This window comes from Sprattus sprattus (assembly GCF_963457725.1).
Source record: "Sprattus sprattus genome assembly, chromosome: 16".
Classification (NCBI taxonomy): Eukaryota; Metazoa; Chordata; class Actinopteri; order Clupeiformes; family Clupeidae; genus Sprattus; species Sprattus sprattus.
The window spans coordinates 19661375-19684627 of NC_137914.1; the positions used below are offsets into that span (position 1 = coordinate 19661375).

Below are 23253 nucleotides of genomic sequence, written 5' to 3' on the forward strand. Positions count from 1 at the left end.
AAAATGTGGTCTTCATTAAATAACGTTCATTTAAGTATCTGTTTGGCATTAATGTGTGGTAAACATCACACTGCCATGGCATGTGGCATAGAAACTTTACTTCAATGGCAAGTCTACATACAGATTTATATATACTACCAATTTAGTGAAAGAAAGTCTTTTTTATGTTGCCAAAAGCACAACATAATTGCGCGCTGGAATTGGAAATATTGAGAAACAAGGATTTGATGGTGTTTCATCATCGCTAGTCAAAATGCCCCCATATGGTTCACATTTGTTTTCATTTACAACCAAGGAAAAATATACATGTCTAACTTTATCTTAGGAAGGGTCTTTGAGTTGCAGAGCTAATAAGCTATCTAACCACATAGCCTATTTATGGGCTAATACATCATACTTATTGTTCAATATAGACTTTTGCTTTGCTATTTACTGCTTTTTTGACATCATTTATTAATTACTGTTTTTTATTAAACAATTGGGTTCTATCACGTAATTTAGCTGTTTTTGATTGGACGAGAGACGTTCCATGCTATAGGTTATTCGTCAACATACCAACAGTTACAGGACTTTTCACAGCTAATAATAAATCACTCTGCAATGAAAAATTTGCGCTGATGATAACCGTTAATTCAAAATTCTTAAAATTCCAAACCAAGATGTTGACAATGGAACTATTTTTTGTTGCGAAGAAACAATGGCGAAATAAACCATTTTTAATCAATAACTTTGTGTTGAAATGTTAATTTGTTGACTGTACAATTGTTTTATAAAAGCAATATAGCACTCGTGGGAGTGTGGTAGGTAAGGGATAATCCCACGGGTGTTGTTGCCTACGCCACTCGGCCTGCGGCCTCGGTGGCTAAGGCCGAACACCACCCGTGGGATTATCCCTTACCTACCCCACTCCCACTCATGCTGTATTGCTTAATCAAATGACACCCCTACCTTCTGTGCTCCTGAAGCAACATGTGTATTGGCTGGAATAGTGTATGTATGGCTCAGTCTGTTTCCCATTTTCAGTGGATGAATACGCAGAAAGGACAGCTAGAGCACCATGATGACCAATTAGCTGAATTTCACAACATTGTATTTAATTACAGAATGCAAATCAAGAATAGTTGTGGGGGAAACAACCCACTACTTAATCTGTTAAAGGAAATAATGAGTTGTTCCAAGTGCAGGTACCGTAATTCCCGGACTATAAGCCGCTACTTTTTTCTCACGCGTTGAACCTCGCGGCTTATACAATGACGCGGCTTATTTATGGATTTTTCCCACTTTCACAAGCTTAATGCCTGAGGGGAGGCAAACAGTAACTCTGCCTAAATGAGGGGGGCGTGCGAGAGCCTGAAACTGGACTTTAAATCGAAACGTGAATGTTTAATAATGGAAGATCAATGCCGGAGCTAACAGGTATGCTTCAAACGACGGGACAGAAAATAACTTGATCGACAATTCACATTTAAAACCAACTTGCTTTTGAAAAATGTTGGAACCTCAAGAATAGATTTGGCTTTAGACGAAGAGCGGAGACTAAAGCATGAGCAATATTCGCTTACATTACATTGATATCAGAGTGAGCCCTTGCTCTATCGATTTCCCATTATTTCTCTTAGGTATGTTTTATATCTATGTGTAGCCATTTAACATTCCACAAGTGGTTGTAATCACGTAGAACCCAAGACTGCTTTTTCAATGGTGAGATGATTTTGAAAAATTAAACTCTGCAGCTTAAGTTGTGTTTCCTGGTTGTTACTGGTTATCGAATTGCTGTGCTAGCTAAGGGAACTTTAAATAACCTCAGCATAAACGATTTCAATGGAAGAGTTACAGTTGCATAAAACGATAGCTAGTCATCTAGTATCCTCGATTTAACTCATAAAATTATAATGGCAAGGGGTATAAGCCCTCAGGGTGCCTGTGCAACTTCGTATGAAATAGTTCATATTCACACATATTAATACGAGTTCATCACAAGCTAGCAGCTGCCAACTGTATGTACCTTACCTATGTGTGTGAAAATGATAATATGAAATATGATAAACAATAGACAATGTTCGGGCTGCCAATTGAATGATGGTTTTACGTTGCTTGTGCTTACACCTTTGGCTAAAACAACACGGCGACACAACTATCTTTTATTCTTTTATGGTCGAGATCGGATATTTTGAACTCAAACCGGTTCCAAACAGAGGTGCCCCCTTTTTAACCAAATTGTCATCATCCTGCTCTTGAGCAACATCACTTTCTGCGTGTTAACTTATCCTCGATTGTTCACTTTAGCACTTATAATAAGCTATATATTTGTAAAATATGAATACGTTGCATGCCTACTAACTGTTCTTGTCATGCCGAGTTTCGTTAAAGCCTGTGTAAAGTTAATTTGTTTTCAATGTAACGGTAGGAACCTGCGGCTTATAGACAAGTGCGGCTTATTTATGTTCAAAATAAGTATTTTTTTTTAATTCAGTGGGTGCGGCTTACATTCAGGTGCGCTTAATAGTCCGGGAATTACGGTACTTATTTGTCCAAGTTTGTCTAAGTCTGTGCTTCTTCCTCTAGGGGGATGATGACCTTAAGGACACAGGGTTCCATCTAACTGTGGCCAATCAGGGAGCATCTAAAGCAGGCCCCGGCTTCAGCCTGAAGTTCTGACCCAGTGCTTCTATGAGCAAGTGAGGAAATGGGGAACACCTTAAAGAGGCTCTCATTCAGCGCCCTACATCTCCTTAAAGAGGCTCTCATTCAGCGCCCTACATCTCCTTAAAGAGGCTCTCATTCAGCGCCCTACATCTCCTTAGAGAGGCTCTTTACTCATTCAGCACCCTTCATAACCCTGACGTGGATTCAAGAAAAAGACTTTTATTCAGCTCCTCTTTTGTGTAAATGCGTTAGTCTGTTTATTTCTTTATTTCTAGTCTGCCTGCCTGTCTTCTTCTTTTTTTTTTTTTTTTTTTTACTAAAATAATGGACCTGTGTTAATGTGATGTGGGATGTCCAACATTGCTGCTCAACACATTACACAGATATTGATGTCTTGAATGAGCATCTGGGGTATGTTTTATTAAAAATAAAATGTTTTTGGAAAACTCCTCTCTCCAGTCATTCAAAATCCATTTTCCCAAAAGCATTTTCCAATGCAGCAATTAGAGGCATATCACATTGTATCTTTTTTTATTTTGTACCTTGTAAAATATTCTGAATTAATGCATGCATTTATCATAAAAAGTTTTATCTTTCATAAAAATAAATCAAGACAACAGCAAGTGCAACTGAGTCTTGTGATTTCAGGAGAGCCTGTAACAAACTGTGGATGTTGGAACAGAGTACACACGTGAATGCAGGTGTGGAAAAATGCTGTCAACTAAGGAATGCTTTCAAAAATGTAAACAATTTTTTTTTGTATCAATTTACAAAATGTAAAGTGATTGAACAAAAGAAAAATTTAAATCAAAACAATATTTGGTGTTACTACCCTTTGCCTTCAAACTAGCATAAATTCTTATTGGTACACAAAGTCAGGGATTTTGCATGATTATAGTGAGGTGTAAGATTATACCAACCAATTATACCAAACAGTTGTTAATGATCATCAATTTCACATGTACTGTAGGTTGAAACACAGTCAGTAACTGAAACAGAAACAACTGTGTAGGAGGCTTAAAACTGGGTGAGGAACAGCATAACTCTGCTACCAAGGTGATGTTGTGGAAGACAGTTTCATGTCACAGGTCATACATGGCAAGACTGAGCACAGCAACAAGACACAACATAGTTATACTGCATCAGCAAGGTCTCTCCCAGGTGGGGGTTTCCAGATGTGTAGTTGAAGATCTTTTGAAGAAGCACAAAGAAACAAGCAACGTTGATGATCGTAGACGCATTGTTCGGCCAAGGAAACTTATGCAGCTGATAAAAAATCATCAAGCTTATTTCCCTTTGAAATCGGTAGATGTCCAGCAGTGCCATCAGCTCTACTGGCAGAAACTAGTGGTACCCAGGTACAACCATCTACTGGTTGGAGAAGTCTGGCCAGAAGTGGTCTTCATGGAAGAGTTGTAACGAAAAAGCCATACCCTGACATGAAAACAAGGCCAAATGACTCAACTATGCCCGAAAACATAGGAACTGGGGTGCAGAAACATGGCAGCAGGTGCTCTGGACTGATGAGTCAAAATTAGAAATATTCGGCTGTAGATGAAGGCAGTTTGTTTGCCAAAGGGCTGGAGAGCGGTACAATAATGAGTGTCTGCAGGAAACAGTGAAGCATGGTGGAGGTTCCCTGCAAGTTTTGGGCTGCATTTCTGCAAGTGGAGTTGGAGATTTGGTCAGGATTAATGGTGTCCTCAATGCTGAGAAATACAGGCAGATACTTATCCATCATGCAATATCATCAGGGAGGCGTATAATTGGCACCAAACGTATTCTGCAGTAGGACAACAACCCCAAACATCCAGCAAATGTCATTAAGAACTATCTTCAGCGTAAGGAAGAACAAAAAGTCCTGGAAGTGATGGTATGGCCCCCACAGAGCCCTGATCTCAACATCATTGAGTCTGTCTGGACATGAAGAGACAGAAGGATTTGAGGAAGCCTACATCCACAGAAGATCTGCTGTTAGTTCTCCAAGATGTTTAGAACATCCTACCAGCCAAGTTCCTTCAAAAACTGTGTGCAAGTGTATCTAGAAGAATTGATGCTATTTTGAAGGCAAAGGGTGGTCACACCAAATATTGATTTAATTTAGATTTCTCTTCTGCTCATTCACTGCATTTTGTTTATTGATGAAAATAAACTGTTAAAACTTCCATTTTCGAAAGCATTCTTAGTTTACAGCATTTTTTCACACCTGCCTAAAACTTTTGCACAGTACTGTATGTATCAGATGTTTTCTTCAAGATCCCACGATGTACCCTTTTCCCTGGGTATATATAAGTATTGTATAGTAGCTTATGGATTCTCCCATACATGTAAACTATATGCAGAAATTAAGCAAATAACGTCACAAATCACAGTTAATCAGGTCACCAGAGATGTCAGGATTTCCAAAATGGTCTATTTCATGCCTCTCAAAGAAAAACTTCCCAATGTAATCCAGTCTGTTTTCTGGAACTTTCACATACAAGGTTTGTCATCTACAAGCTGCATTTGGTTTTAGCTTCACCCTTTTCCCTGGGTATATATATAAGTATTGTATAGGAGCTTATGGATTCTCCCATACATGTAAACTATATGCAGAAATTAAGCAAATAACGTCACAAATCACAGTTAATCAGGTCACCAGAGATGTCAGGATTTCCAAAATGGTCTATTTCATGCCTCTCAAAGAAAAACTTCCCAATGTAATCCAGTCTGTTTTCTGGAACTTTCACATACAAGGTTTGTCATCTACAAGCTGCATTTGGTTTTAGCTTCATCCTGCCTTGTTAGTCAGCAAGAACAGCTGGAAACAGTCAAGGAAGAGCTAAAAAGATGACTGTCAAACAAGGCAATTTCTCCTATCCTTTGTGGAGGGCAACTGATGTGGGAAACGGCAGATCTTGCAGAATCCTTTTCCTTGTTTACTTTTTCATGAAGGTGGACAAGATGAGTCATTTTAATGTTCATTTAATAAATTGTTGGGAGCAATCCATTAAAGAAACAATCATGTTTGTTCTCAGAGGTTCAAGCCAATGACTAAAGCGTGTTCTAGCTTGTGCAGACAGTGTAGAGTGCAGTGCCTGGCTGTCCTCCAAGTTTTTAGGGACATTGTGATTCTCTCCAATGCCAACAAAGGTCAAGACAATAGTCATACAAAACCAGCATCCATCGCATTAGGTCAGGTGGTGTTAAAATGCATTAAAATGTTAATTAAAGTTTAATTAAATAGTTTGCTAATTGAATGTTGAATATCTCTACATGCATTGTTGAACTTTTGTATTTCATCAGTTGAGTGAGTCATTCAATTTCATTTAAATTGTTCTGGGAATATTAACATACTATATTCATCAATTGTCACAGACAGTATACTGTATAATTGTAATGGTAGGTATATATGTCTACAGTGAGAAACAGAATATCAACAAAAACATCCAGAAAACTGCATTTTATAACAGTTATGAATTGATTTGCATTTGTTGCGGCAAATAAGTATTTGAACCCCTAGCAAAACATGACTTGGTGGAGAAACCCTTGTTGGCAAGCACAGGTGTCAGACTGTTCTTTTAGTTGGTCACCAGGTTTACACACATCTAATCTGTGTTATTTGTGGGCGCATAACTGGTCCCCAATGAACAGATTGTGATTCTCAAACACTGCAATGATGACAGTATATTCTTTATTTCAGGAAAAAAAAAAAAACTTGTCTATTATATTGATATTTCTGAGGATCCAACTTCATTCATTAAGTGGCATTCTTGGACATTATATGGTCTGGGTCTCATACTTCTGGTATCCAGATGGTTTTGCAGCGAATCAGCTGAACCTATGCTAGTTTTACACAGCAATCTTGTTCAACACACAGCAGCATTTTAAACTCAAAATGTCCGGTTCAAGTAGTACAGTTTTAAAGCGCAGCTGAAATAGCCAATTGCCCCACTGTATTTTTGGGATAATTTTGTGTCAATACAGGTTTGATAAAAAAAAAATATCATAAACTCATATAAATGTGACCTCATAAATTAATGGCAAATAATTACTGTAAAGTTGAGAAGCAAAACAATCATAGAAAGTGGACAAAAAAACAAAATATATTCATTCATCATTCAGTTGCAATTGAACTACCATACACATTACCCAGTTGTGATTGGTGTGTTTTCTTTAATCAACAAATGAAGTGCCCTTCAGAAGCGCACACGCACTCTCCATGAATAGTTGGTTAGTACTTTGTTCTTCTTCCGCACGATACATGTGTATGTGCCTTCGTTGATTGCATTAGCGACTATGCTGATATGGCCATCCTGAAGGGTGATGTAACCAGGGTGGGAAAACTCCAGCAGCTCCCCGTCCTTATACCAGCTGCAGAGACCAAATAGTCATGATGACTCTTTTGTCCATACACATATGTCTAATTACTCTCTCCAGTATTACAAACAAGGAGTTCTACTTACAACACTTTGCCCCTTTTTGCTGCGATTTTCTTTCCACAGCGGAAGGTGAGAGTCTTTCCCTCCGCAACAAGCTTCTGTTTGGTTCTGGCAGGGAGGGGAGTGGGGGCAGGGGTGGGGATTGGAAACTCTGTACAGAGAGATGAAATCAAATCAAATCATAAACCTTTCTCATCATTAGTCTCTTCACTCAAAACATTTCCCTTCTTTCAACACAGGCCTACCTAAGGTGATCACAACGAGGAATGTTGAGATGAATGAAAGCAGCACAAGAGCCCTCAAGAGGCCAAACAATTCAAAGATATTTGATATTTCAAACCTCAAATATTTTATGCTATTAAAAGCATATTATGCACAATTTAGTATAGTTTTAGATTAGTTTAGATTTTGATGTTCTATGAGAAATGGTTGTTGACAGAAGTTAGTTATGGTGCCCTACATCTTCCTGACTTTGACATTGAATGCTGCCTTGTTCTCGCTGTCTCTCCATTATCTTCATTAAATACTCCCAGGATTAGTTAGTGAAACTTTGCTAAATGGACTACCATGGTCAGACACACATCATTTGGGTTTCCATCCAAATGACATATTTTAAATATACTGTATCCATGAAAATTTGGTAAAAGATATTGTGTATCAGTGCTCGTTTAGTTAGAATTTTTGGCTGGCCCTTAGGCAAGTGCCTTGTCTGCCTAATGGTTAATCCGGCACTGGTTATGGCTGTATAAGACATGTGCACAATGGAGCCTGATTGAGACTGTGTATTATCCTTGCTGGGGGAGCAGACATAGTCACACGGGTGCGAGATGCATGTGGTTTTGCATTACTGGTGTGAGATGCATGTGGTTATGCATTACTGGTACGAGATGCATGTGGTTATGCATTACTGGTGTTAGATGCATGTGGTTATGCATTACTGGTACGAGATGCATGTGGTTATGCATTACTGGTGTAAGATGCATGTGGTTATGCATTACTGGTACGAGATGCATGTGGTTATGCATTACTGGTACGAGATGCATGTGGTTATGCATTACTGGTACGAGATGCATGTGGTTATGCATTACTGGTGTTAGATGCATGTGGTTTTGCATTACTGGTGTGAGATGCATGTGGTTATGCATTACTGGTGTGCTGTTTGCATAAATGCAGATACTATAGTTCCATCAGTTGGGCAGGTTGTTCAATTATTATAATTTTTTTTAATCAAAACATACAAGATACAAACACTAGATTCCTAAAAAGAGACCTGTTGCTATTTCCCAAAAACTTAAACTACGATGAAGGAAGGTGTCCAATTGACATCCCAAGTTAAGTCCTCACAAATACATTGAGAGATTTAGCTGCTATGAAAGGTTCCCAATCAATAGCCCAACAAATGTAAGATCTATTTGAAGATGTGTATAACTGAAATAGTCTGTTCTAGCTTTTTCAAAAAACAATAAAAAGTTTTTATTTTATTTTCCCCTACATTTCTCACCATGATATTAGAGAAAGATGGGCAAATACTTTTGGCAGTGGTGAAGGGCCACAGGTAAAGGGTTGCCTCTAGCCCAGGCTTGAACAGGGCGTTGGCTGAAGTGAAAACACTCAAATTTGTCACTGATTTGTATTGGCTATACTCATTTGGATGTGATAACTCTTATCATAAATGACAAAATAATTACAAAAATAATTAAATCAAAAAATATTCTGATTTAGATCTTTTTGGTACATTGATTATCTCTCAACAGGAGAGCTAAATTAATACAGATTAACAGAAATCAACTGGAGTAGCACTTAACATCTTGGGGGGTAGTACAGACCTTACTGTCGAGATTTATGCAGGGATTGATATAAACACTTGCACAGTACCATCAAAAATCATAGTTACCCACAAATAACGTTGTTCTAAACAATTATCCACCTTTGATTGTGGTAACAAGTCAGAAACAAAATGGCAGTATCTTGTAGTTAATATGCAATTACTTTTTAAATGTAGTACAGTAATGGTAGTTCTTTAATTTACAGACTGGTAATAAGTGGATACAATTACTAGTTTCTAAGTTGTTTGTAAACAACAATCCACCATTTACTGTGGTAATAAATCTTTAACAAAATGGTCCAAAACCAAACAGATGTTGAATCTTGAATTGTTTATTATGATTGAAACATGGTAAAGGCCTGTGTTCAATTCTGCAGACTTGTAAAAACCGACAAAAACAAACTACAAAGTGGTTTGTTTCAAAGGCCTGGCAGGCAGAATTTGGCGGTGGCTGGTAACTTCAATGCAATACTACGTGATACTACAAACAGGATTCTGTGATTTCACTGTCTTGTGGCAAGCAAAGCAGCACAACAACCAGAGAACCTGAGCTGAGCAGCACTGCACTATGGCGTCCAAGTTGCTGGTGAGAGCTTCATGTCATCCCTTGGATCGGTAAAGGCACAGGGTGGCTTAGTAAAACAGTGGTCCTACTGTTGCAGCCCATTACCGTGCCTATATGGACTGTATTAGGAGCTGATCTGATAGGACCACTTCCTACTTTTGCAAAGGGCAGGAAGTTCATTATTATGACCAACCTGTTCATCAAATGGCTTATTGCTCTCACCACAACTTCAGAAACTGCGGTTAATACACAGGGTAAGTCGTATGCAGGTTCTTTTGTAAAATTAAATTAAATAACCTAATGCAGTTTATACACGGTGCAATTGCGCATTTAGTGATGCTCTCAAACAGGTAAGACTGAGGATGGGGTGTTTGTCCCTTTGTTTGTCCTTTCCATGTAGGGTCCTTTTCATCAAATCCCAGATGAGAAACCATTCAGGAAGGCCAGAATTGTCCCGGGAATTTCGAAGTGGAGTTAAGAAGAAATTTCTTCTGAACTTTATCTTAACTGAGTTCAGGAATGAGGCTCACTGTCCTTAGTGCAGTGTCTCTTGTAGTGTTGGCCTTGTCTTCAAAGGCAGCGATGTTTCCTCAATGTTCAAGCATCACTCTTCGCTCTGTTCTCTCACCACACGTACGATCTGTGTCTCCACATGACAAACGGTAAAGAACACCATCGCCATTGAATGTAGTCAGTGTAAGTTAACTGATATGTCCACGGTTTCCAGCATTGAACCTTTTGGTAGCCTACATAATGGACACTGATAACTCCATAAAATACACTTGGGCTACACACTTGACAACACAATGTAGGCACCACAAATGTATTTTATGTGCGCAATCGGATCAAACTACTTTGGAGTCTTTTGGACACTAATGAGGTGCTGAGTGACGGCAAACATCAAAGATTATTTCATAACTTAAGAAATAACACAAATGTTTTCTTACTGTGTGCACAAATGAAGCAGACTACTTTGGAGTCTTTTGGACAACTTCACGGAGGTCTTCATAGGAAAATTCCTTCCCCATCTGGCACTTTAATCCTACAAAACTTGGCTTTGGATAAAAACATATGCTAGAGCAAATGTTAGACTACACTTTCCAAAGAGTGTTTGGCTGTGCTGTAGGGTTATTAATGTACTATAAGGGACAAAAGATTTCACCTGGGGCCAAGCTCATCAAAAGAAAATATCCCTTGGGCTAGACAACAAAAACAATCGCCACAGTTAATCTGATTTAGTTCACTGACATCTTCCTACTACTGTTCATGCCAGACCTCTGCAAAAGTCTCCTCACATACTTCTAGGCCAAGATCGAGAAAAACATGAGCTCTGTTCACAATGTCCACTTACTCAATAGTCCATGATATGGTACATTGTGTAGTGCTATTAGATTTTCTCAACTGCAAATAGTGCACTATGAAATCAATGCACTATAAAATACCCAGGCATGCTGCAAGTTGTACTGTACGGACAGTTTCTCCAGTATACCACAGTTCATTGCAAGGTGAATGAATATGCCTGAGAATGTTTAGAACAGTCCACCACATATGGGTTTCTCCAACAAAAAAAATATATAAAATAATAGAATATAATAATAATAATAACATATAATATATATATATATATTATTCTACTTCCTACAGGAATACAAATCTCAATTAGTTTACAGTAAAGGAAATAAAGAAAACAATCTGAATGAGTGATGACACAAAAGCACATTTAGTTTTAAATAACATGGCAAATACTGTATACACTGCATTTAGTTAAATATCACAACTGCTGCCTTCTAACAGCAATGTATTCTGTTTACCAAAGGTAAGCTGTTACTAAGTTGCTAAATTACCAACAATGAACATTTTGCAATTTGGTGTTCGAAATCTGCAAAATTTTAGAGATACAGGATTTAGGATTTAGGGTGATCAATTAGCAGAAATAGAATTAAGTTTTCATAATTATGGGTTCATTGGTGTATTATCACTTGTTATTACGAAGGGTTTTGTTTTTGTAAACTTAGAATGAGCACTTCATATCTCCATAGGGAGCAGGCCCTCTTCCAGGGAGTCCATCATGTGGCAGTACAGAACGGGCAAAACATTACACTGGCTCTAGAAAGGCTATTTGCATTTTTTGTGGCAACACAGTAGAATGACAGAAACCAATCGAATCAAATATTTTTGTCTCACAAATTGTGTTGACAAAAAGCACAGTAGAATGACAGAAACCAATCGAATCAAATATTTTTGTCTCACAAATTGTGTTGACAAAAAACGTTGTGCAGTTTTACACTATTGTGTTTCATGGCTAGAATATTGTGAATGTCTACTCATTATGGACATTATGATCTCTACAATTAGACTATAAACAAATGTTCATTTGAATAACGGCTTTACATAAGACTTAATTTCCTGCTTGACATCAATGGAATTAGTCAGTTATAGCCAATGTACCAGCAGCAGCATTAGTAGTAGTTTTACACAGCTGACCAGCTGACTTTCTCTGAAATCCCAGTAGTTCTGGCACATGAATGGGAATTCTTTATACAAATCCAAATAACAGACCAACCAATTAAAGACAAAAAGCTGGAATTTCTAGATTAAAGAATCAGAGGTTTAAGTAGTGTAAGTTAGAACAAGGGGCTTCATTACTTACCATAGCAAAAATCACAACTTGAGGGGCAATGTTTCTGCATGAGTTTTCTTTTACTCTCACAGTAGCCCTTCCGAGCCCATGCAGCACATATAAACAGCCTATCCATACACCCTACAGACAGGAGCAGTGAGACAAAGGGAAAATGTTTTGTTGAAGGGAGGATATAAATGAATATCATCATAAAGATTAGTTATTTGAGATTGCCACAGATTTAAAAGCAGTTTTAATATCTTGCACCATGTCATAATAACAAATAGTAAAACTTCAACTAGCAGACAGACATTTCAATATTGAGTCAGTAGAGTGTCAATCTGTTGTAAAATTCCATTTCAAAAAGTTCACATGTTTTTTCATGACCTCGTTCCTAATTGTATTAATGATGTGGTTCATCCACCACTAGTGATTTCATTCCTAATTGTATTAATGATGTGGTTCATCCACCACTATATAGTAGTGATTTCTAGATCTACAGGGTTACAACTTAGGTGAAGGCTGAAACTAATTAAGATCAGTTTGCATAGACATCTCTAAGGAATGGAGAGGTGTACATGTCTCTCCCTCACCCAACTGCTCCAGCACATCAATGGTGTGAGCTCACTTTTGAAGTTCCATTCTGTCTATGAAATTGCGATGTGTAATTTACAGAACCCCCATAGGGTCCCATAAGGTGCCTTGAACAAGGCTATCAGGCTCTATTGTGGATACTATTCGGGTATATGGGTATACGAAACGGATAAACACACACTACTTTCTCAATTTTTATTTTTATACAGTATGTTTCATGAACTTTTTACATTCTTTTAATGATGTTTTTTTTATTATATTTTATGTACTTTTTACGTCCTTTAAGTACTGTTTTTTATTTAATTGTATGTACTGTGTCCTTCATTTGTTCACTATGTTCTTCAGCTTTTATTTCTCTATGCTCTTCTTGCTGTTATAATGATGCCATAATGATGTTTAATTCTATATTATGTTCTTGTCTTTGTCTCGATTTTTTCCTTTTTGCTTTTATTTATATAAAACACATTGAAATGTCTTTGTGTATGAAAGGTGCTATATTAAAAAAACGTCCCTTGTGCGCAGAAGATAATAATCAATAAAAGCATTATAATGGAGGTTTGAAAAAATTACTTCATCACAGCTACCAGCTGTCTGCTTATATCTATAGTGACCTGCTTTCACAGAACTCTTAACTCAATAAATGATGGAGCCAACCACCAACATTAGGGATTGATGGAGCCAATCACCAACATTAGGGGTTGATGGAGCCAATAACCAACATAAGGGGTTGATGGGACCAAACACCAACATTAAGGGTTGATGGATCCAATAACCAACATTCGGGGTTGATGGAGCAAATCACCAACAACAACAGAGTTTTTCAGTCAACAATACTGTCTTGTACTGTCAAGTTGCCCTCAAAATAAAAAAAACAACCATTTACTTATTCCATTTCTCATGACATATCATAGTAGGTACACACAGTACATATTCCCAATAGACAATGTTGCAATGAGCCTGTACAAAGGGCCTTTATGAGACATAATAGGCTTCATGAGACATGCTCTATTAGTTAATAGAGCTTGTTGAAACCGTACGCATTTTATGCATCTAAAAAGCATTATTTTGTTAAACTTAAATCCACTGCAAAAAAATATTAGGGGGGCAGTTTTCAAAGACTTTTCATGAACATTTGGGAGGTATAGCTGGAGGCTCGAAGAGAGTTGGCATGAAATGATCCTTATGCTGGAAGTCAAAACTGTTTGGTATTTCACAAAATACATAACAAAGATGCTTAGCAAATGAACAATTGAAGCTGCATCAAACATCAGCCAGTGCATCACCATGTAAGCATATTCTGCTGTTTTTAGGTGCTGTGAATAGCTTGGCCATTCCCATGGTAACATTATGTACAAAAGCTCATTGTATTGTATTACAGAAGACAAAACAAACCATAGAGTCGGTGGAGGCCCCACACCTCATCCTGTGTAATAGTCTTCCTGCCTGTCAGTGTAGCATTCAGGTGCATCAGGGCCTTAGGATTCTGGGAGTGCATGAGACCAAGCGCATGCCCAATCTCATGAGCTGCCACATGGACCAGATCTGTGAGCCACACCCCTGTGGAAGAAAACATGACAGAAAAATGATGATCAAAGCTAACTGGTTCACTGAGTTTCCTTTCCCAAAATAAAACCATTTGCTTTCACAATATGTTGCTCATAACTATGTACATGTACATCTGCACAACTTAAAATAAACACATTGCATAAGCATAACTGTAAATTGCCGTTAAAAGGGAAAAGTCATGCGCAGTAAGTTATGACACTTGTTACGCAGCTAAGATATGCTGACCTCTTCTCCAACTGAATCGCATGTTCCCCAAGATCCAGTACTCATCATCATCAAAATGGATCTCCCCAGTTGAGGGAAAGAAAGCATGGGCCAGCTCTCCAGTGATCCCATCAAAGCAGTGGTGGAGGTATGACTGGATACAGTCTGTGTGGTTAACTGGGTAGAAGCCTTCAAAAGACATAAAGTATATGGCATAATGACATTTTCATGTGATCTGAACAGTCAATGCTATTTCACTCATCTCGGCCATTTCTAGACAGAAGGAAAGAAAGGATTGCACATCGGAAGAGAGCAGACACTGAGAGCCTTGTTGCAACGGTTGTCCTATGTCTAAATGCCTGAAGCAGTTGATGAATTGAGGTGGCCCATTTGCAGATGTCTTGCAGAATAAAGATCAAATGGACATTTTTGAGAGCCCTACTGCAATACATAAAACATGAACAGGATGGCAAGATTCTGAAATATAAATGGAACTGCCTGTTAGATGTAGACTGTAAAATAACATAACACTGCATGCATCTGAGTTTTCTTATATCCAGTATGCTTTAGGATTGGCTTCATTGACAGATCCAGGTGCAAATGGTCTCTGTTCAATTATTTGGCCTTTAGTTAATGTTCATTATTGATTGCATGTTTTCATTTTTATTTATTTATTTATTTAATTTTATTTCGTATTTCACATATGATGCACTTTGGGGTGGAGTTCCCCCATTTTGCTGCTGAGGCTTGGATACACGGACTTTGTGCTTTATGATTTGACTGTATATGCTGGGCTATTTATTGTTGATATTCATTTATTGAAAGAATGCTGAAAACCTCGTATATTCAGAACTCTTAAGACCATCAACCTTTACCCACTATTGATAAGGTAACTTTGGTTGTAGTCATTAATTTAATTACAAATTACTGATTTCCAAATTGATAGTTTAATACATTTGATGAGACTGATATATTTACAGTTTTTCACTGTTGCTAAAACCCGTTTTTCAAAACAGTAACGTCTTTCTCAAAACTGCACACAGAAAATTGAAAACCTCACACACAAAATGCTAAACCTGACACTCCCTTTGCAAGATGACTCTTTGCTATCAAATCTCTTAACTGTTCACAAAATGGAACTCGTGTTTTCATTTGGTACATACAGACATATTTTCAAAACACACACACATACATTCATTTAGTACACACAACTAAGCATTAGCTGCACACTACCAAGCATTTACAGCACACAGAAGTGCAAAATTTTAAACACAATCATCGAAACACACCATATGAATGACAATGACTCATTGAGCCCTTTCTCCTTTTGTAAAATGTATCAGTGTAGGCCTACATTTTTCATAGTCAAACATAAAACAGCAATACCGTTGTTCTCACAAACCATATTTACAATTTCAGTCTCCTGTTCCACCAGATTGTATTGACATAAAATTGTATACAAAATGCTTATAGTTTTTCTCAATTGCTTACACACATTTTTTGAAAGCATGCCTCGTTCTCAAAACTCTAAACACAAATCCCAAAGCAACTAACTGAAAATGCAAAACCCTTTATATCTCCTGGAAAATGCTACTTTGCTTTCAAAAAATATTGAAAGTGTGTTTTCTTCCTCCACAGTGTGGTTCTCTTTCAGTCCTGCAAAATACAAATACTGTGAGCACACTACGTATATTATATTGATATGCAGTATTACAGTACACAAGGCAAACAGATTTCGTACTTGTTCTCCATCCTAAGGTTCTAATTCAAGTTTTCAATAGTTTATCAAACAAAACAGAGGCTCAAGACACTTTTATGGTGCAGTCCTCACTGCAAATTGGTCAAAAGACCTGAAAGTTTAGAGAATTGACTATTTGTGGCTTGCAGGTTGATGCTTTGAGATTTTACTTGAAAATTGTGTGCAACAACAGAACTTTGTGTACACTGTTTTGACAACAACGTGATGTGTAATTGACATCAGTGTGTTCACAAGGAAAATCGGACTCTAATGTATTTCCCACTTGGGGCGAGCGATTGATACATGACGTGAAGGTTGTGCAGATTGTGCCGAATTTTCGCTTTTTACTTCTTAACAATAGTGAAAAACTGTAATTGATTTGTGGCTGATTTCGACCACTATGGTAGTTAGCGCAGTCAGGTGGGAATACATGACATCTGTTACTTTAACGATATGAAAGAATGGATGAAAATGTGTTGTCCATCCCATGTTTTTTTACCGAATACATTAATGGAATTTGTATGTGAAAGAGGGAAGGAGAGAGACAGAGAGAGACCCATTGACGCTTTACATGGTAGAGTTACTGTGCGGGTTACTAATTAAAAGTGAAAAATATGCAATTTACAAGGATTAACTGAAGGACTTTAGAAAAGAAAATCGATGTTTAAACTGACTGTTAATAGTTGGTAAATAAATGGTAAGCAGAACTATGAAGCAGAAAACTATGTCAACGATGGCATTCTTTAACATTACGGGTAAACAGGTTGGTACAAAGTATGTACATAGATTTGTCTTGAGCAGAGTAGAAATTGTGCAGAACATGATATGAGAGGTATTTTGCAGTGTAATGCTCTTACTGTGCTTTTTTGCATTTAAAAAATAATTTATGTTTTCAATTCCATCATGTTTTCATAATTTTCTCACCAATCTTGATATCAGCTTCTTCAACAGATGGTACCTCTCTGAAAGTGAAGGGTGAGACATCGCTCCACATCCTGAAGGCCTTAGCTATGCCCCACCTTGTGTCACTGGCATTCATCAAATTCCTTGGGAATGATATCAATCTGCGTAAAATATGGATCAAATTCAATTCATAAAGTAGTGTGGAGAAAGATGAATATGATGACTGCATTTTGCACACCTGTCGGAGAATGATTAGCAGATGAGCCACAGGAAATCAATCTCTCGTTATGTTCAACTTTGCTTACTTGTAGGTGAGCTTGAACTTGTCCCATTTCAGCTTCTCGGGGGTCAGGGTGTATCTCTTGATCCTATTCAGATGCAGGACATGTGCACGGGCATCTTTGCGAATCCCAATAATCAAAACACCAGAGCTATGAACTTCTTCCTTGGACAAAAATGTAAGGTCGTTACTAGACATACTAAATGTAAGGTTGTTACTAAACATACTAATTGTAGAACAACAAAATATTTTCTAACAAATGGTTGTTTTATAATTGAACACCACATATATTTCGTCCTGAAGTCCTTCCCTTTCAGAACAAAATGACAATCTAATCACCATGAATACATTTGCAGGATGTGTTGAGATTTTAAGTCATTTTCAGTTTGACTTAAAAAGTTGATGTAATATGAGAAAGGAGAAATGAACACTATGTCAACGTGCTTTACAGGGACCAAAGCATAAACCAAGGTTGCCAAGAGGGAGGAGACATAGGATAAAACAAAAGCACTAGGGAAGATAAATAGAGACTATATGGATGGCACCATAATGCTATACATGGCTGTATTATGAACAGTCAATCACTTTGTCAAAAGACTGAAACTGAATGTTCAGATGTGGCGAAACCTCAGTTATGTTCACTGTTACCATAATGTCTGTTTGCCCATCTAGAGTGGAGTTATGGGTTTCTCCCCATTGTCCCCAAGTTACCATTCATAAGAGCACCGTGTAGCCACCTTTACCACCAGCAAATGCAGGGTGTTTCTCAAAATCTAGGATGCTTTCTTGGAAGGACAGGCCTTCACAGGCTAGACAAGAGTCTTTCCTAGCATTCGGAGAACAAACAATGGAACAGTCTAACGAGTGTGCAGGTGTGTGTCATTGCCTTCAAATTCTGCTGTACTTTTTTTTTAAAGGCTCTGATATGTGCGCATTGGACTGTGGGTGTTTAAAGAACGCAGAGGATGTTGGTAGACCATGGGTGGAAGGGTAGAGGATCGCTATACCCGGAAGTAATATTAATGAATGATAATACCAGGACTTAATTTTTCCTTGAGTAACGATGTCGATAATCTGTCTGGCATGTTGTGTCACTTTTAACGCTGCTCTTCAACATTAAAAGTACCCAAATTACACTTGTGGTGGAGCAATGTTGGTGTTTGTATTCGCTAGTGGTAAATAACGTGATCGACAAACATAATCGATGGATTTTTACCAGGGTTAGATAAATTACACTAGCTTACACAAGCTTACTAGCTAGCTAGCTCCTAAACGCTGTTTGGTTAGCTTACGCTAGCACCCTAGCACACACCCAGACATGCGCACAAACCCACACAGCCAGCAATGCAGCCTGTTCATTGGGGTGGCCCTTAAAAGGGCTGTTGTGTTGCTCAGAGGACTAATTTGAGTCGGTCAGTTATGTCAGTTTAAATTAACGCCTTCCCTCCGGTTAAGAGGCATGTAGCGGCGAATGATTGCAATGTTTTGCAAAGTTTCGTTTTTTCCCCCCTTTTCTCTTTACAGGACAATGCAGTGTCTCACGCCCTGCCCACAGATGCATACACGTTGTGGTGTTGTCACTGAAAAGCACATGTTGTATTAGTGACAGGGTCTTAAGCTATGTTAAGGGCATAAAGTTAGATCACATGGTGCTACTGCCCCGTGTTGTTGGTCTGGGTGGTCCTGAACTTGGCGACCATTACATACTTAATGGTTTATTTATTAAATGTTTTGATTCACTAGGTATCTTCAGTGACCTATCCACACAGGACAGATTCATCTTGGCCAACGATTTTAGAAATGTGTTTAGTGATCTGACCCTTTGGGATGTTGTGTTTCCATCGCAGGGGCAACAGACAGACACCAGTAACTGTGGTGTTTTTGTCTGAACTGCAGAAGAGACCATAGTCAGGGATATTAAGATGGAGGCAGTCCAGGCAGTCCGTGTTGCACTCGTAGTAGGGCTTTTACGGATCCCAAGTGCGACATGCAAGCTGTTAAGTTTGACCTGCCTTTTTGTTGTTGTCTTTTGTTTCTTTGTAAAGGGACAGGTAAGTGTAATAGTATTGCTATGTGTATGTTATGTGTTTATCTCTTTCTTACAGCACCCATTATGATGTAGTCTATGCAGCGCTTTGATAATGTTAAGTAGTAATGCCATGTGTACGTTATGTGTGTTCATCTCTTTCCCACATAACCCTAGTGTAATTACTGTACAAGGTTTGGGCCTGTATTTTACGAGGTAGTGATGGAGGGTGTACAATTTCGTGAAGTTTGAACCTTTACACCAAAAGATATAAGCTAGTGAAGTACTAGGTTTTTGCTTTGAACATTATTCACTAGGTGGTGCCTCTCCACAAATGTTGTGTAACGAGCTTAGGTGTAACGAGCTATAAAATGTATATAATCTTTTAATTTACAAGTTAACAAACAATTGAAATGTGTGCACTGCAGCACCCCCTATGATAATAATAATAATAAACTTAATTTATATAGCAACTTTGATGCAAAAGAATGCAGCTCAAACTGTTTAACAGCAAATACATTACGGGCACAAAGAAATTACATAATTTATGATCCACATAAAAAAAGGCATCAAATAAACATAAAAACTAGGATATATTTATATATATGGACATCACCCTAGTTGGAATTTTCAATGGAAAATTACAAAATAACATAACAGATAACATTAAAAACACAAAATTAATTTAGATTTTGAAAGTGACGAGCAGGGGTGTTAACAATCAGAAGAGTCCTGATTCTTCTCGATCAAAACTCTGGAAAACAAACTTCTAAATAGACACACACTATTTCTTGTATTCGAGAGCTACATATTGCAAAAAGAACAAAAACACTAAAATTTGCAAAAATTGGAGAAGGAAGGAAGAGTTTGGATTTCGTTTAGAATGCATATTTTCTTATTGAGTCTAAACGGTTCTCATATGTGCTTCAATGCATTTTAATGCACAAATCCTTCAATTCGGATGGGCACTGAAGTAATCTGTTGTCTTAGCAACTTTTAAATATTGATACGGTCATGACTCACTCACCACTATCACTGAAATTAATTAAAATATTTTTTCCTTTAATTTTATGTTATGTTATTAGTCAGTCAAAGACAGAGGTTCTGGATCGGGCTCAAATTATGCCTTGGTGCCTATTGTTGATGCTGAATCACATCTGAAGATGCCAGAGTCATGCCCTTATGCTTCTCTGGATCTTTGTGTAGCCACTGGCTATGAAGCTGAATGCTGGCCCCAGGCATGGTCTGCTTGTGTTTGTTTGGACACTTCACATTATGGAGCTGTGGACTAACATTTTAACATTTTGTTTGACTAATGACCATTGGTTTGCTGGTGGAGCCCAGTTTCCATTAGTTTAAGGATTTGGCTTTTTTTCTGAAGAGATTCGCCGGGGTTATAATAGAAAAGAGCTGGTCATGTTGATCTGAACCATGACTCTGTCTTTTTTGCTGATGTTGGTTGTCATTTAGTTTGCCCTTTTGTTTGTGTCGCTTTTTCTCCTTAGGATTGTGTTACGACATTGCATCATCATATAACAGATAAAATGTCTGGAATTCCAACTAAATGTTTCAGGCAGCTGAGAAAAGGGGTTTCTACGGGAGAGTTATTTCCTCTGGTGTGTACTTAGGGCTTTTGTGACTTTGCAGGCTGTTCACGTGTACAAACAGCTATGTAATACCCTAAAATAAAGGGAAAACTGGAAAAGCACAATAGGTCCCCTTTAACTCAGCCAAGAGGTTTGCATATTACACAGTCCTGTGCTTGCCCAGTCCTGACAGTCAGGGCTGAGTTGGTGCTATATTATGGCCCGTATGGCTCAGTTCTGACTAGGCTTAAAAAACGAAAATATTGATGTGGGCCACAAGAAACTAGTAGCTAAAATCAGGGCTGAATTGGTTGTTTATCCTCTGATGGAGTTAATATTTTGTTATGTATCTTTAGAAGTTTTATTGGTATTCATGCAAGTTAACAAGTTGGCAGATGTATGGATGTATCACCTGTAGCATTTTAAGATGTAAAATATTTTACTTCTTCTAACACTTAAATGACTGTAGGCATCATTATAAGAATGGGTGAGGTGATCAATCACTGAAGCCATATTTTTCTTTAGAATAAACAAAAGGGTACAATTACAGCCTACCACACCAAAAACCTTTTTAGACCATAGCCTGCTCGTGTGCACATGCTATAACATGGATAGAGTATGCCACGTGACACCAGCTACAGTACGTTTTCAAAATTTTAGTCATTAGGTTTATCAATCATTTAACGTAATGGTACATTGTAGGATACTGAATGATTGGGCCAACTAGTATTGACAGATGTTGTTTTGGACGTTTGACATTGAAGTCGTTTTTCAGAATTGATTTATACATCCACAATCCTGAGTTGTTGCCCGGGTTATTCCATCTTTAAGGATTTGAATACGAAGGAATAAAGTCTTTATAACGGTCAGAATAAAATACAATAAGCGCTCAGGCGTAGCCTTTGATATGTTATACTATAGCGCTATTCGATCGAGAGAATATAACGGGGTGAAAAACTAAAAAAAAAGTTAAGTGAGACACCAGGACTTACATAAAAACCGGGAGCTGCACTGCCCACTCGGACCACCGAACTACCCTAGACCGATAAGGAAGAGAACGTTACACAATAACCTACCTCAAAGTTCCATATAGGAAATGCTGTTGCGTCTTGAGGCCCGACTAAGAGGAATCCGGTCATCACCACAAAGATGAGAATTTCGACATGATCTCCTTTTGGAAGAGTTCTTTTTGAATGGCACATCATCAATGCAATGTCACCGTACGGCAATGTCAACAAAGCAAATATGATGACCAGATATCTTCAACATTGACTTCCTATGTTTAACTGACCATTTATCAAGTCGCCGTTTTCACTGATGGGCAGTACAAAACTGGAGAGCCCCCGTAGGGAGGAGTTGTGTGTTCATAGTGGCTATTGCTCTGGCCGCGGTCATTCACGGGACAGCGGCAGTCTTCACAGATTTCTCCTCAAACTTTAAACTACTGTATATGCTACCCTAAAAAGGTTTCACATTACTTCAGATGGAGGCCATGGGTCTTCAAATATTGGGCTAGTACTGAACTAATAATAAACCACGAAGTTTAAAAGTTTTTTTGTTCTGGTTAGGTTAGGTTACAGACAGAAGATTTGGAAGATGTTAACACAGAATTTATTTTTCAAAATGCATATGGCATCCTATGAGTCTTTCCACCACTAGAGTGCAGTAGGCCTATGCTAAAGGGATCCATGCAACAGGCCTAATTTGATCTGGTATGTGAAATGTAACAGTGCTACCCAATTATGGGCATCAGATTTGTTTTAGTCTTATCAACGAGTTGAAGGAGCAGGAATAAGTAAATAGATGTTCAAAATGGAGAAATACAAAAATGACTTGGAAGATGTTTCATTGGGGAGAGAAAATGTGAAATGACCCTCAAATAGGCCCCTTTTTAATAGCGGTTATGTGAATGCAAACAATGTTTGTTAAGGCTATTTGCATCAAAGTCAAATTGTGAAATTGGGTTTTATTTTGGGCCAACTATTGTATTAGCGTATGGCTGATGTAGAAGCTACAGAGAAGGCAAAGAATAGAAAAGAAAATGAGAATGGTATAAAGAGGGTTTTTTTTTTCAAGAAGGATACATCATGTGCATGCAATGCCTAAGTGCAGCCTGTGTGTGTGTGTGTGTGTGTGTGTGTGTGTGTGTGTGTGTGTGTGTGTGTGTGTGTGTGTGTGTGTGTGTGTGTGTCGGTGATGAGCCTTCAAGTGATGAGCAGTCTGTGTTCCTGTGTTAACTGTTGGTTTTGTCATTATGCCCCTGCTGGCCTGGTGCCTGG

The 23253-nt window shown here is 38.1% G+C and overlaps 2 protein-coding genes across 4 annotated transcripts in view; one reads left to right on the forward strand and one right to left on the reverse strand.

The window, feature by feature from the left end:
* Positions 1-3092, forward strand: part of cdk11b (cyclin dependent kinase 11B) — a 31647-nt gene extending 28555 nt beyond the window's left edge. For all 3 annotated transcript variants that reach the window (XM_080853723.1, XM_080853725.1, XM_080853724.1), the window contains one exon: positions 2566-3092. In XM_080853723.1, coding sequence (XP_080709849.1) covers positions 2566-2658 — 93 coding nt within the window. In that variant the 3' untranslated portion in view covers positions 2659-3092. The remainder of the gene's footprint in view (positions 1-2565) is intronic.
* A 3732-nt stretch (positions 3093-6824) lies between these two features.
* mmp23ba (matrix metallopeptidase 23ba) lies at positions 6825-22179 on the reverse strand (the record flags this gene model as incomplete). Its single annotated transcript, XM_080853736.1, has 8 exons — positions 6825-6999; positions 7092-7218; positions 12108-12218; positions 14064-14228; positions 14463-14630; positions 17104-17243; positions 17388-17527; positions 22051-22179. 8 exons carry the CDS (start codon positions 22177-22179, stop codon positions 6825-6827), a joined length of 1155 nt encoding a protein of 384 aa, XP_080709862.1.
* Between the last annotated feature and the right edge of the window lie 1074 nt (positions 22180-23253).